The sequence below is a fragment of the Melanotaenia boesemani genome, chromosome 12, assembly GCF_017639745.1.
Source record: "Melanotaenia boesemani isolate fMelBoe1 chromosome 12, fMelBoe1.pri, whole genome shotgun sequence".
In the NCBI taxonomy this organism is placed as follows: Eukaryota; Metazoa; Chordata; class Actinopteri; order Atheriniformes; family Melanotaeniidae; genus Melanotaenia; species Melanotaenia boesemani.
Window position 1 is genome coordinate 15,218,370 of NC_055693.1, and position 14,713 is coordinate 15,233,082.

General features: G+C 36.9%; 2 protein-coding genes across 2 annotated transcripts; both read left to right on the top strand.

The window, feature by feature from the left end:
- The first annotated feature begins 1,003 nt into the window (after positions 1-1,003).
- LOC121650816 (interleukin-1 receptor-like 2) lies at positions 1,004-5,876 on the top strand. The gene is made up of 5 exons (XM_042002566.1): positions 1,004-1,199; positions 1,283-1,609; positions 1,699-1,789; positions 3,319-3,385; positions 3,564-5,876. Exons 1-5 carry the CDS (start codon positions 1,133-1,135, stop codon positions 3,636-3,638), a joined length of 627 nt encoding a protein of 208 aa, XP_041858500.1. The 5' UTR covers positions 1,004-1,132; the 3' UTR covers positions 3,639-5,876.
- A 6,114-nt stretch (positions 5,877-11,990) lies between these two features.
- Positions 11,991-14,352, top strand: LOC121650813. Its single transcript, XM_042002564.1, has 5 exons — positions 11,991-12,144; positions 12,240-12,554; positions 12,646-12,736; positions 13,869-13,935; positions 14,141-14,352. The coding sequence occupies exons 1-5, from the start codon at positions 12,078-12,080 to the stop codon at positions 14,234-14,236; spliced, it is 636 nt and encodes a 211-aa protein (XP_041858498.1). The 5' UTR covers positions 11,991-12,077; the 3' UTR covers positions 14,237-14,352.
- The last annotated feature ends 361 nt before the right edge of the window (positions 14,353-14,713 follow it).

Below are 14,713 nucleotides of genomic sequence, written 5' to 3' on the forward strand. Positions count from 1 at the left end.
AAGACACACCGATACAAATACTTTGCATCACTGCTGTTTTTAAAAGATATGAATTAAAATCATCTAATTTGAGTTGTCAAAGCTTGAACAATGACAACAAAAAATTATACAACTTATTTGTGCTGGAGTGTTTCCACCACAAGAGACCTTTGAGTATTTCCTGTAGATTAATAGAGAGATGAAAGCCATCGTAGAAATGGTTTTAATTCTGTTTTACTCCACAAAAAGAGCAGTTGACATTTTATTAAAATAGTTATTTGTGTTGTAAAACTTGAAAAAGAGTTCTGAAAACATCCACACTTCAAGCAGAAGTGGAACAGCTCAACAAAAAGACAGGAAGATACTAATTTAGCAAACATGATTCATAACCACAAAGTCTGAGACGACCAGATGCCTAAAAACTCTGTATATTTAACTCAGGTAATATCTTAAATTAAAGACAAAGCAAAGAAAGCTCTGGTCAGCTTTGACTCTTACATGATGCCTTGTCGATGTGTCTTAGTACCTTTATAGTTAATAAAGAAAGAACAGTGAATGTGGTAAACTAATATAGACAGCTTTTATCATGACAGCAAACTATGAACACCAACCCAAACCTGTTTTTGTGGCTGACATCTCTGAGTGTTTTCTGTAAAAAAAAAAAAAGCCAACTGATGTTTAACATTGTGGTTTTACAAGACAAAACAAGCATAGCTTTTGTTGTTTCTATCACCAACTAAATGACAAAAGAGAATCACCATGACTGTATTTAAAGATTACTGTCTGCTTGATTAATTAAATGTGAGACGTGGAGCAACTTTGAAGTTTTCCTGAACAGCTTGAAAGTAGATTTTCACAGTGTGGGAACATTTTATCTTAGAGGGCAGAAGGTTTTTGTGATGTTTATAAAAGTGGTTTTATCTATGAAATGATAAGGTTACCAGCTTATTTTCACATACTGTATTATGATCCATGAATTGTCAGTATATCATTTTAGACAGAACAAATGTGACTTTACTTTATCTACAGGTGTGACATGTAACTTAGTCTTAAGCTTAGCAAAACGACAACTAACCACTTCCTTTTCTCTGCGCCACCTCCACTTGTACTAATGAAGCAGGTAGTGTAGCTCCAGTTTGACTCTTGCTGCCTGATGGACATGATCAGTCTAAATCCAGCAGTGTTCATCTTCATTCAGCTGATATGGCCGGCCTTTGCAGGTACAGAACAGATTTGTGTTTGATAAATGTTTTCATCCGTATTGAACAAGAGATTCTATAATTCATTGATTGTTTTCTTCAAACTTCAGGGACTATAACATCTGACTACTGGAATGTATCGGTGTCAGAGGGAGATTCAGTCGTGTTCAACTGCAACACATCTGAGAAACATACGAGACACATCACCTGGACCAAAGGCAGATTTATGTTTTCATGGTGTGTACAGCTTCAGCAAAACTTTTCAAACTTCTCTGACAGAGTTACAATGGCCCTCGTCAACAAGTCAAAGCTAAAAATTGTTAGTGCTCAACTTAATGATTCAGGACTTTATACATGTGAGATAACTGACAACCGAGGCGTCAGCAGTATTACATGGAATTTAACTGTTTTTAAGAAAGTTTTTAAGAAAGGTATGTAAAGAAAAGCACGACTGAACGCATCATCATACTGCTCATACTTTAAACTGTACTTAAATTAATAAGAAACTTTTTTCTAACAGAAACAAGTTTACTTAGTAATGTCGTATTCATCCCTTCACTTGCTGCTGGATTCCTTCTATGTTGCACCACAGCAGTTATCTGTCTCTGCAGGTAAGTAATACCTTTAAGCTGCAAATGTTCATGTAAAAACACAAGAATCTCTTCATTTCTTGTTCTTGTACAGAGCTTCTATCGCTATTGGGTCAGCTGATTATGTTAAGTCATATTTTAGATTGCATCTTGTTTTAAATAAATTATATTTTTTACTTTGGACGCCTCCTGGTAAAATGCTGCACAGTTAAGTTTAGCGTGTCGTGCTGTTACTGCAGCACTGATAAAGTTGAGTTTGGGAATTAATTCTTTCATTAAGTCTGTTTTATTGCTCCACCCACTTCTCATGGATCTAAAGATATTCACATTAACATGTTTATATGATGTTGTCAAAGCAGGATGTAACAAAAAGTGTCACGTCTTACAGCAACATGACATAAAATACCAAAATGCAATTATATAGGAAGAGTCATGAAGTTGATTAAATAGTTTGTAGAAACTTTCCTTAAATATAACTGAAAACATTTTAATAAAAAGTGAGTATGTCAAAAACTACTGTCATTAAACTCGCTCTTTTGATTCTGTGATGAGGACAATGTTTATTTCATTTAGACTAAAGTGATAATAAAAAACGTCCAGGACTATAAATCTCACTTTTACTGTACAGTGTTTAGTAACAACAAAGTAGGTTGTTGGAAATTTATACGCAAAGTAAGGCAATATAAATGCTGATATACTGTGAGTCAAAGAGAAAAAACTGACTATTAAAGCATGTTGGAGGCCATTTTTGTGTCACAACAAACATTAGCTAAATTTCTGTGCTTGTACACTAGTGATGTGCGGATCGATACCAAAATATCGATACTATCAATATTACTACAGCTTTTTATATTCTAGAATCAATTTTCATGTCAGAACATCGATATTTTACTGATTTAGGGTAAAAATGCAGTTTTTAACAAACTGGAATACAGTAAAAAGTAGTTATAATATCAGGATCTTCTCTAAATTATACCCAGTTGGCAGGAACTACTTTTTCTTCCGCCTGCCAAAGTCATATGTGAAAGTGTCGGGGCGTAGCAGCGCATCTCTCACTCACTCAGTCTGTTGCATCATGGGTAGAGCTGAACTGCAACGATGCGATGTATGATGTGTGTGGGAAGACAAAGGTATTGCAGCAACACCACAAACCTCCTTAAACATCTGAGAGTCAACCATAGCACAGTATATAATTATGATGAAGATGAGGAAATTAGCGGGTTAGGTGCTGCAAGCGAAGACAAGTTACTCTTGCAGTCCTTTGATGCTGCAGGCCGGTTCTAACCGCTATTCAGAGGGAGAAAATGTTTAGCTGTGTACCACTGATGCTATCACTGATGTCTACCAATGGCTAAATGAGTGTTACTGTCATGCATGTGTCAGTTGCTACTTAGTACCTGACAACTTGATGCAGTCTGTGTGATGTTTGTATGTAACTGAAGGCTTCTGCTACAAATATTTACAATAGCTGCTTGTGCACTATGTTTCATCTCACATAAACAAGTGGAAGAGGCAAAGAAAAGCTGTTGGTGACTCTTTATTCTCTGCAGAAAATATGGGACCAGAACAGAAAATCAGAATCCATTCCAGGACCAGTTTCAGTCTCAGACAGAAGAGGTCAGAGAAACTTTTTCATCTTTAAACCTTTCCTGATTTCTGTCTCAAAGGCTGCATTGACTAATTTGCAGCACTAAGCTTGCCTCCAGCTTCATCTCTGTTCATTGGTAAATCAACAGCACCCTCTATCTGTGTCTCCGTGTGCATCCACCAGTCACTAAACTATATTTTGTTACAGGCGGTAACATGCAATTACAAGGTGGTACGAATCATCAGAGAAACAAGCGGAGGAGAGAGTACATGGAGAGGCTGAATCCAATCTATGATCATTTCTGAACTGACAGACCATAGAGAAACATCAAGACAGATCCATTTTGCAAAGGAAGGCCGGGAAACGTGGGAAATAACCCCTCTGTCTTCCTGTGAAAGGAATTTTTACCTTGCTGATAGTATATTAATGTTTCAGCGTGTTTAATGAGCACATTTTATTGGACATTTTTCCGGTTGTTCTACTTTACGTTCTCAGTGTTGCAATTTAATAATTATCTCTGGATATCATAAATCATCCCAAACTGACTCTGTATAGTTTACCTGAGTGGCAAACTAAAATCTAAAGTTTAGTTTTAAGTTAGTCCAGTAGAGGCCATGTGCAGATATTAGTTACTTTTAATTTGACCTGCTGCTCTACAGGAGGATTTACCAATATTTCTAGTCTATAACAAGATGGCACACATAACTGTGTGAGATTAAAAGAATAACTTAGTTTCAGTATTTCAGACAGTCTTTAACATTTTGTGCCATCAGAGTCACTTTCAGGATTTTTGCAGGGAGGAAGGACTTTGAATGTAAGGTTACAGGTTTGGTTCTAATAATGTTGAATCATTTGTTATTGATACATGCAGATGATTCCTTTGAGAACTCATCACTGTTAGAGCCACAAAACCTGGATTTATAAACAGGCTGGTGGAGAAAAATAATAAAACAAAATAAAATAAAACAACTTTTGGTTTTGAAACATGATGTTGGGGCAGCATGTTGCACTACAACAGCTTCCACCTGCTTTTTCATTGACAACATGACTGTGGAGCTTCTGTCTTTTTTCTCTCTTTTGATATTTTGATGGTGGTGAAAAGTGTTGTACTAACAAAGCATCCTACAAATATTCAGTTGGAAGTCCTGGTAACTGTAAAGGTCATTGCAACTGATATTGTTTTCATGGATCTACACAGCAAACCATGCAGTGATGTTTCACTGTATGAGAGGTTCCCCTCCAGAATCTGTACCCAGTTTTTTAGCTAAATCTTAAACCAAATAAATTTCTAAATATTGAGTTATGTTTTATTTTCTCAGAAAAGATGTGGTACAAATATAAAACCTGGACCCCTTGTTATCCAAAACTGAACACCGATGGTGTATTTGGGGGCAGGGGAGGTTAGTTGGGGTGCAGATCCTAAATGTGGGTTTAGGGTTTTATACATTTGAACCTCAGATACAATAAAACATTAAATATATTTTATGGTTTTGAAATGTACCTTTCCCTAAGATGTAAGCTGAGATAAAGAATATTTCTTTTTCTTGTCAGGTCCTGTCAGGTTAAGACTGTATGACTACTTTGTGGTCTGTTGCAGTGGTTCTCAACCTGGGGGCCAGGATCCCCAAGGGATCCACCAAAGAGTATAGGGGGTCCCCAAGGCTTTGACCATTCCACACAGACACGAGTTGATGTGTTTTTTTGTTTTGTTTTTGTTCGTTTGTTTGTTTTTTGTCTGTTTTGAAATCATCTGGACATTTTGTTGACATAGAAAAAGCATTTGGGGAGGCTGAAAACTTTTTAAACCAGATCCCAAAGTGAATTTACGGGGGTCCTCAAAATCTGCTATTGTTACGGCCCCTGGCCTTTTGGATTGGCCTCCAGCCTGTCACTCCAGACTTGGATATGCAAATGCTGCTGAGCCAGTGCTGCTTCGGGATTGGCTGTGGACCGGAAGTTGCAGTTCCTCCCCTCCGCCTCACCGATTGGTCGCTACTGCTCCCGCTCATCCCAGCTGGAAATCATTGAGAGATGCCTCGCCCTTAAATAGGAGGACCTGTCATCATTCATGGCAGCTGTGTCACTAGGACACAGTTCGCCTCGTGTTGGGTTCTCTGAGTAGTTTGTACATTGTGTGGTTTCTTGAGCTGTTTGTATGGTTTATGTGTCTGAGGACACTTGGTGGCTCTTGATCCTTTAGAATTCTGACTGGACTGTTCAACAGACGGTTTGCAATTTCAGTGATTATAGTGAGTGATTGTGTGGGAGTTTTCTCATTAGGAGAAACTCCACTCTTTGTGTTATTTAGGATTGTTAAGTTATATGGATTTTGTTTGACTCTATAGTTTGTTTGGTTAAGTTTCCTTTGTGTTTTTTTGTAAGCGAGTTATAATTTGCCGCCGGTTAGCGTGCGTTTTCCTTTTATAGGTCATCTTTTGTTTATTATTGTTGTAAGTTACCTGATAAGGACACTTTAAGTTTTTGTAAAAATAGAACATTTGTGTAAATAAATTATTGTTATTTCTGATAACACCGGCTTGTTGTGTTACTCAACCCCTTCCACCCCTAGACCAGAAGGGGTCCGTAACAGCTATACAACTTTTTAATACATGGATTCTAAGTCAAAAACAAATAATAGGAGAAGAATATGAAAAAAACAAAAAAACAAAAAACACTTACAAGGCCACAACTTGTGCATCCAATCAATTTTCATCCATGTTCTGGGTTTATTGAGGTCAGTGAACAGTAGGGCTGCATGATTATGAGCAAAATAATAATCATGAATATTTTGGTCAATATTGTAATTACGATTATTAATCATGATCATTCAATGTGTTAGGAAAAACATGTATTTTTATTGCCCCAATTACAAACAAACTACATTGCAACAATTTTACTGAAAAATGTAACTTTAAATTAGAATAGATGATAAATAATGAAAAAAAATACATTTACTATTCATTTTTGAGAAATTAATGTAAATCATGGGGCTACAAAAGATGCTAAATTATGAGCCGTTTGGGAGCCAAAAGAGCCAAACATCCCATCACTAGTAAACATAGTTGTAATGGATGCTACCATGGAGAAGGATGTCTTGAGAAAAGCAAAAATTGATGAAAAGACAACCTGAAAAATGTTTAGAGAGCAAAAATAAATAAATAAATAATAACATTAAATTCTTCAGTCAATATTTACTTTGTTATTTAAGTTTAATTTTTATAAAGTGTAATTATTATTATTATTTTATTGTTATTATTATTATTTTTAATTAGGAGTCTGCAACATGTCACAACACTTAATTTTAAAATATTTATGTCCACATTCTTCATTAATAAACATTAATATCTGACGGTAAGCCAGCGCAGGATCATCCAGCAGCAGCTTGGTACGTTTCATTTTCAGTCTGGTCATGAAACAGAGGCGATCATCTGCTTCATGAGGAACAAGCCTCTTCTGAGTGCATTTGGACGGGGGAGGGGTCTGCGCAGCTCCCACTCACTCTTTCACGTCAGTCTCCCAAAGTCTCCAATATAACCAGAAAAAAGTAGCTAGATTTGTTGGTAGTTGCTAGGCTTAAAAAAAAAAATAATAATAATAAATAAAAGTTGCTAGAGGGGAGTGAAAACTTGTGGCAACATGCTAGCTGCCGATTGTAAAAGGTGTGGGTCCTTATTATTTAGACAGCCTTGCTTTTGTCCCCTGGCGGTTGGCAGACTGCTGGTTGAGAACGTGTGTGATCAGAGATGCGTACAGCATGTAAATTTAATAATGGCCACCAAAATCATGATCACGATCAAAATCCGATTAATTGTGCAGCCCTAGTGAGCAGGTAGAGCTACAGTAGTGGAGAACTTTATGTCTGTGATTTTTCCTACAACAATTAATTAACTAAACATGTCTCAGAAACACCACAGAGCAGATGATTTTTCCCTATTAAAAAATCTAAATAAATTTGTAAAAAGTCTATATGTTGTTTATTTAACTTTGGTTCCATCAAAGGACAGGATGAAAACAAAACACCAGGCATAGTTTCAGCATGGGGTGGGGTACAGACTCTGTGGCTTAGACTACTTACATGGAGGGGGTCCTCAAGGAAAATAGGTTGGGAATCTGGTTTATTGGATGATCCTTCTCTTTGTGAGGCATCGTTGCACTGCAGGCTGAAATGTCTTTACACATCAATCCGTTGTGGGAGCTTTGATGAAATGAAGTGGAATCTAACAAATGTTTACATATTTACAGTCAGGTTATTGGTCTAGGTGAAAGTTTGCAAAGTTTATTGTCAAACATTCACAAATACAGATTATTAATTTACACAGCAACTGCATCCTTGTATCTAAGCATATATGGGTTGTAAAACAGCCGTTAATTTCTCTAAATAAATTGCACTCTCTTAATCTCAATAGGTAGGCAGATATTAAATTTGTCCATGAAAAAGAATATTATTACACACTGAAATGAGGTGCTTGTAAATAACCTGTTTTTGTCCTGAGGAGCACAAGTAGTTTACACCTAAGAGCTGCTGTAGAAGTACAGTTGAAAAAAAATTATTTTACAAAATACACCAATCAGGTAAAGTTCCTCCCTTTAAAGATTAAACAAATGATGGTATTCCACTGTTTTGCATCAGTCTGTTTTCTTCACTCTAGCTCTGAATCACTTCATGAATGACCTAAAGTACAATGTCAGATAAACTAACCTAACCATAACCCTAACTCATGGCAGGTAGGTTAATTAAAAAAATACAAAAATAAAAGAATAAAAAAGTTGCCTTTTCTGCATTAAATCTCCAAATAACAGGTACTAGCCCCTCTCCATGTGCCTGTTGGACAGCTGGTTGAAAGTTCTGCTCCAGCAGTCATTAATGCTCTAAAAGAAAAACAAACAAGAAACTTATCATGTCTTCTACAGCTTTTGTCTCTTTCGGTGAATGTAGACCTATAAATCTGCTAATCTAGCTCCACCCACATCTCATGTATTGAGGAACCAGGGGAAGTTTTGAGGAAAAGTTAATCAGGGGTTACATGAAGCTAGCGGCTGTTTCCCTCAGACAAATAAGTGGACACTAGCTCTTGGCCACTCACTCAGCTTGGGGCCAATTAATAATCCTTGATTGTCCTTCAGTCAGGTTCTCATAGCTTCTGTTTGCTTCTGATTTTATGGGTTCCTTGCAGCAGTGCATGCACAAACAGCTACAGCCCCACTCCACAAAAGTCAGTATTGATTCCTTTTATCTTTTTCAGGGCATCCAGAATCCTTGACACCTTGAGAGTAACGTGTGAGGGATGCAATAATATTCATTTTGGCTGCCATGTTTACAGAATACATCATCCACACTGACTATGTGTAATGGGGTTTCTGCCACAGCTTGACCCCACTGCTTCTGTAAAATGTAGTTTTGGTACTTTTTACACACAGCAAGCAGCTGTTACCAAAATTCACATTAAATTAGTTATTATACTGACTTCATATTAGCAACAATACACCACTTTACCATAGTTTCATTGTGTAACCAAATGTAGGATGGTGAGTTGTGAGCATAGATGGCAGAGTTGAGGAAAGGGGGCAGAGTCTATAAAAGGGGGACAGAGAATTCACTCAGGTCTTTCTCCCTGGTGCACCACACCTGAGAGCAGCATGCAGCAGAGGCCTTTGTGTGGTGGAATTTAACACTCAAGACAAACTCTTGCATAGTGGCTTCAACAGAAAAGTTCCGGACACAAGGTTTGCTTAAGCAGCAGCAGTATATGACCTCCTTTATGAACTGGCATGTCAGTATTAATTGGTTTCTTACATAAATTGTTTTAAAGTTTCAGTCACCTCCATTTGCCTGCAAACGTGAGAGACAGGAGTTGGTGCCTGTGTTTTGACCAGGTATATTTCCCTTTCATTTAACATGTCTGGACAATTTTAGTTTTTTTTTATGCTAATTGTTTTTTCCTTGCAGCTCTTTTATAATGATCAGCATCAGGATGCTAACCACTGTTTTTCCCACTTGTAGTTATTTTCCATGTTTATTCAGTTGATCCATTGGATGGACCACTTTTGTTTTTGTTTAGACATCAAACTATATTAAAGGGAGGGGTTCCAAGGGAGAGTGGGCTATGCAAGTGTTTTGTTGTGTTATATGGGTTATCATTTGGTTGCTTTAATTCCATGCATGTTTTATTTGGTCCATTTCTTTGGTCTGAAGTTTGTCAGTACAGAAATACTGTTCACCTTTTTTTTATTTTGTCCAACATCCAGACCATTACAGTTTTTAAACAATCTTCTTTTGTTTATAAATAAGTTGTTCTTTTAAATATAGTTGTCTCTTGTTCCAGTTCATTCTGGTGTTTTCCTGGAAAAATACCACTTGTTCACACAATATATCCCCCATAAAAAATAATATTTATTATTTATTATTATTATTATTATTATTATTATTATTATTATTATTATTATTATTATTATTATTATTATTATTATTATTATTATTATTATTATCATTATTATCATTATTATATTTCAGAGATGATAAAAAATATAGCTTACCTGTAATTATGAGTGACAACAAATGATTTTCAGGTAATGTCAGGAACTTTCTGTTGGGTAACTTTGGGAGGCATGCTGTATTTAAAATGATTGTGCAGGCGATAGGTACACAGAAGCAACCCTGCAGTAATAAGTGTGTTGGTGTAAATTCAGCAGCAGCAGTTCAGGAAGGGACTGAACTATATTCTCTCAATGGCACCTGCAAAGTTGTTTTAACTTTCCTCTGCCACATGAGGGCAGTGCTCAACATATGAACAACTTGAAACAGAGGTGTCACCAGGTTTTGATTTTCCAGCTTTGGTCTTTCCTCTCTTTTGTTGAGGAAGTACACATTACAAAAGAGTGCTAAAAGGTATGGATTCTAACCAGAGAACATTGTTACAGGAGATGTTGTTGTGAAGTTTAGCTCTCAAATAATGTATTGCCTTAACAGAACATCAATTAAAAGCTAAATCAGTTCTAGATGTGAAATGTCTCAGAAATTACTACAGTGGCACAAATATATTCTGCTTGCTAAGCTGTGTGCGTTCACAGGATGAGCATGAAAATCTCAGCAGACATGCAGTTCTTCTGTAGCCTTCTGTACCCTGCTTCTTACTTAGAAGCTGCTGGGGTAGGCTCCAGCCCGCTCATGACCCAGCATTGGAATGAAAAAGGATTAAAAACCACCACACCATCATGCAACCCGAGTAAAATGCATCAAGTTTCAAGTATGGTGGATGTTGCTGAAGAAAACAAGGAAAGAATGTGCTACAGCATATCTTTACATAGAGATAAAACCCATTGTGGAAATGGTTTTAATTCTGTTTTACTCCAAAAAAAGAGCAGTTGACATTTTTGGAAAACTGTTCTCTATAGACTTTTAGATTTAATCATATGTAGATTTACTTGTGTTGTAAAACTTGAAAAAGTATTCTGAAAACATCCACACTTCAAGCAGAAGTGTAACATTACAGCTCAACAGAAAGACAGGAAGTTACTAATAGAGTGGTCGTCTTGTAACCCAAGGGTTGCTGGTTTGATCCTGGCCTGGAGAGCTCATGTTGAAGTGTCCCTGAGCAAGACACCGAACCTCAAATTGCTCCTGATGGGTCGTGGTTAGCTCCTTGCATGGCAGCTTCCGCCATCAGTGTGTGAATGTGATGTATAATATAAACACTTTAAGTCTTGTTGCAGGTACTTTAGAGTGAAAAGGCCACATAATAATTTGTAAGTGTAAAAATAATGCTTCATCTCATGACAGCTTTGACAAAGTTTAGGCCAGCTCACACAATAATTTATATCACAAGAGTAGCTGTCTTGTAACCCAGGGGTTGGTGGTTTGATTCTTGCCTGGAGAGAATTAAGGTGGAAGTGTCCCTGAGCAAGACACCGAACCTCAAATTGCTCCTGATGGGTCGTGGTTAGCTCCTTGCATGGCAGCTTCCGCCGTCAGTGTGTGAATGTGATGTATAGTATAAAGCTCTTTGAGTATCGTTGCAGGTACAGTAAAGCATCTATAAATACAGATCATTTACCATTTTACATGATACCTTCTTGACATGTAGACTTTTATATATCAGTACCTTTTTAGTTAGAAAGAAAGAACAGTGAATGTAGTAAACTAATATGGACAGCTTTTATCATGACAGTGAACTATGAACACCAACTCAAACCTGTTTTTGTGGCTGACATGTCTGAGTGTTTTCTGTGAAAAAGGCCAACTGATGATTCACATTGTGGTTTTCAGAAGACAAAACAAGCATAGCATTTGTTGTTTCCATCACCCACTAAAAAACAAAAGAGAATCACCATGACTGTATTTAAGGATTACTGTCTGCTTGATTAAGTAAATGTGAGACGTGGAGCAGCTTTGAAGTTTTCCTGAACAGCTTGAAAGTAGATTTTCACATTGTGGGAACATTTTATCTTAAAGGGCAGAAGGTTTTTTGTGATGTTTATAAAAGTGGCTTAAGGTTACCAGCTTATTTTCACATACTGTATTATAATCCATGAATTGTTAGTATTTCATTTTAGACTGAATCTGTACACATGACACTAATGTAATTTAACTTTATCTACAGGTGTGACATGTAACTTAGTCTTAAGCTTAGCAAAACGACCACTAACCACTTCCTTTTCTCTGTGCCACCTCCACTTGTACTAATCAAGCAGGTAGTGTAGCTCCAGTTTGACTCTTGCTGCCTGATGGACATGATCAGTCTAAATCCAGCAGTGTTCATCTTCATTCAGCTGATATGGCCGGCCTTTGCAGGTACAGAACAGATTTGTGTTTGTGATAAATGTTTTGTATATACAAGAGAACAAGAGATTCTATAATAGATTCTATATTGATTTTTTTGCTTCTAGCTTCAGGGACTATAACATCTGACTACTGGAATGTATCGGTGTCAGAGGGAGATTCAGTCGTGTTCAACTGCAACATATCTGAGAAACATACGACACACATCACCTGGACCAAATGCAGATTTATGCTTTCATGGGCCGTACAGCTTCAGCAAAACTTTTCAAACTTCTCTGACAGAGTTACAATAGACCTCGTCAACAAGTCAAAGCTAAAAATTGTTAGTGCTCAACTTGATGATTCAGGACTTTATACATGTGAGATAACTGACAACCGAGGCATCAACAGTATTCCATGGAATTTAACTGTTTCTGAGAAAGGTATGTAAAGAAAAGCACAACTCAATACATCATCCTACTGCTCATACTTTAAACTGTACTTGAATTAATAAGAAACTTTTTTCTTTAACAGAAACAAGTTTACTTAGTAAAGTCGTATTCATCCGTCCACTTGCTGCTGGATTCCTTCTATGTTGCATCACAGCAGTTATCTGTCTCTGCAGGTGAGTAATACTTTTAAGCTGCAAATGTTCATGTAAAAACACAAAAAACTAACCATTGTTTTGTTCTTGTACAGAGCTTCTATCACTATTGGGTCAGCAATATGAAATGTTGGTGTATTGTAAGTCCCAAAAAAAAAACTGACACTAGCGGAGCATGTTGGAGGCAATGGTTGTGTGACAGCACACATTAGCTAAAATTCTGGGCTTGTATGCACTAGAGGCTAACATTTTTTCAGGAATCTTATGGGTCACGGGATTCCCGCGGGATTCCCACGGGATGGGAGTCAATGGCTGTGTCCGAATGTGCACCCTACTCTCTACATAGTGCCCTGTATGGGGTCACGCCATTTTGTCGGAGTGTCCAAATGACCAGAGAGAAAAGCGTAGGGGACTTAAAATTACCCACAATGCATCTTGAAAAGTAGTGAGCATCGATGGTCACTAGATGGGTCAATATAGACCACAATGCATTGTGGGCAGAAGCTCAACATAGTGCAAGGAGGCGAAAAAATTGAGTACTGTTTTAATGTACTGTTTTATTGTTATTCCCCCTTGTTTTTTATTTTTTTTTTATAATTGTAATTGTAATTTACCTCTAAAAAAAAGCTAGAAACACTTAGCAGCTGGTTTAAAAAAGAAGGGTGAGAACATTTAATCAAATTCAATTTATTACCTAAAGACTAAATACATTTTTTTTAAATGGGAGCAGGAGTTATTCTAAATGGGAGCGGGATGGGATCGGGAGTAATTTTATCAGGATTGGGACAGGACAGGATTTTTTCTTTTGCTTTGGTCCAGGATTGGGATGGGACTAGATTTTTTTCTGTGGGAGTGGGATGGGACAGGAGTAATAATGCACTCCCGTGTCACCCTCTAGTAAGCACAGCTCTGTGGTTACATGTATGTTACGTTTAGTGCAGCTATGAGTGCAGAGAACAGAAGGACATCTAACAATGGCTAAATGAGTGTTACTGTCATGCAGTGTATGTGTGATGTTTGTATGTAACTGAAGCCTACAAATATTTATTTTTACAATATTTACAATAGCTGCTTGTGCACTATGTTTCATCTCACATAAAAAACAAGTGGAAGATGCAAAGAAACTATGTTGGTGACTCTTTATTCTCTGCAGAAAATATGGTACCAGAACAGGAAATCAGAATCCATTCCAGGACCAGTTTCAGTCTCAGACAGAAGAGGTCAGAGAAACTTTTTCATTTTTAAACCTTTCCTGATTTCTGTCTCAAAGGCTGCATTGATTAATTTGCAGCACTGACTAAACTTGCCTCCAGCTTCATCTCTGTCTGTTGGTAAATCAACAGCACCCTTGTGTCTCTGTGTGGGTCCACCAGTCACTAACCTAAACTAAAACTGGAAAAGTCACTAACCTATATTTTTTTACAGGTGGTAACTTGCAACTACAAGGTGACACGAATCATCAGCGAACAAGAGGAGGAGAGAATACAAGAGAGGCTGAATTTAATCTATGATCATTCTTGAACTGAGACACAAAAGAGAGACATCAAGATGGATCCAATTAACAAAAGAAGGATGGAAAAAGTGGGAAATAACTTAACTGTCTTTCTTGAATGGATATTTTTACTTTGCCGACAGTATATTAATGTTTCATTTTATTGGACATTTTTCTGGTTGTTCTACTTTATGTTCTCACTATTGCAATTTCATAAAAATTATTGTTTTGATATTGTAAATATCCCAAATTTTCTCAGGAAAGTAAGTTTTTATTTTAAGTTAGTCCAGTAGAGGCCATGTGCAGATATTAGTTGCTTTAAGTTGACCTGCTGCTCTACAGGAGGATTTACCAATATTTTTTAAACTATAACAAGATGGCACACAAAACTGTGTGATATTAAAACGATAACTTTTCTTCAAGTTTCAGTGTTTACAAAGAATTCTGGACAATGCTGGCACCCACTTTCTGCAATATGATATTAAAAATAAAGGAAAAAAAAAAAA

Coding starts and splice junctions, on each gene's coding strand:
- LOC121650816 (XM_042002566.1), top strand. CDS start 1,133: ATGGACATGATCAGTCTAAATCCAGCAGTGTTCATCTTCATTCAGCTG. Junction 1,200..1,282: donor GATATGGCCGGCCTTTGCAG/GTACAGAACAGA, acceptor GTTTTCTTCAAA/CTTCAGGGACTATAACATCT. Junction 1,610..1,698: donor TAAGAAAGTTTTTAAGAAAG/GTATGTAAAGAA, acceptor TTTTTCTAACAG/AAACAAGTTTACTTAGTAAT.
- LOC121650813 (XM_042002564.1), top strand. CDS start 12,078: ATGGACATGATCAGTCTAAATCCAGCAGTGTTCATCTTCATTCAGCTG. Junction 12,145..12,239: donor GATATGGCCGGCCTTTGCAG/GTACAGAACAGA, acceptor TTTTGCTTCTAG/CTTCAGGGACTATAACATCT. Junction 12,737..13,868: donor GCAGTTATCTGTCTCTGCAG/GTGAGTAATACT, acceptor TATTCTCTGCAG/AAAATATGGTACCAGAACAG.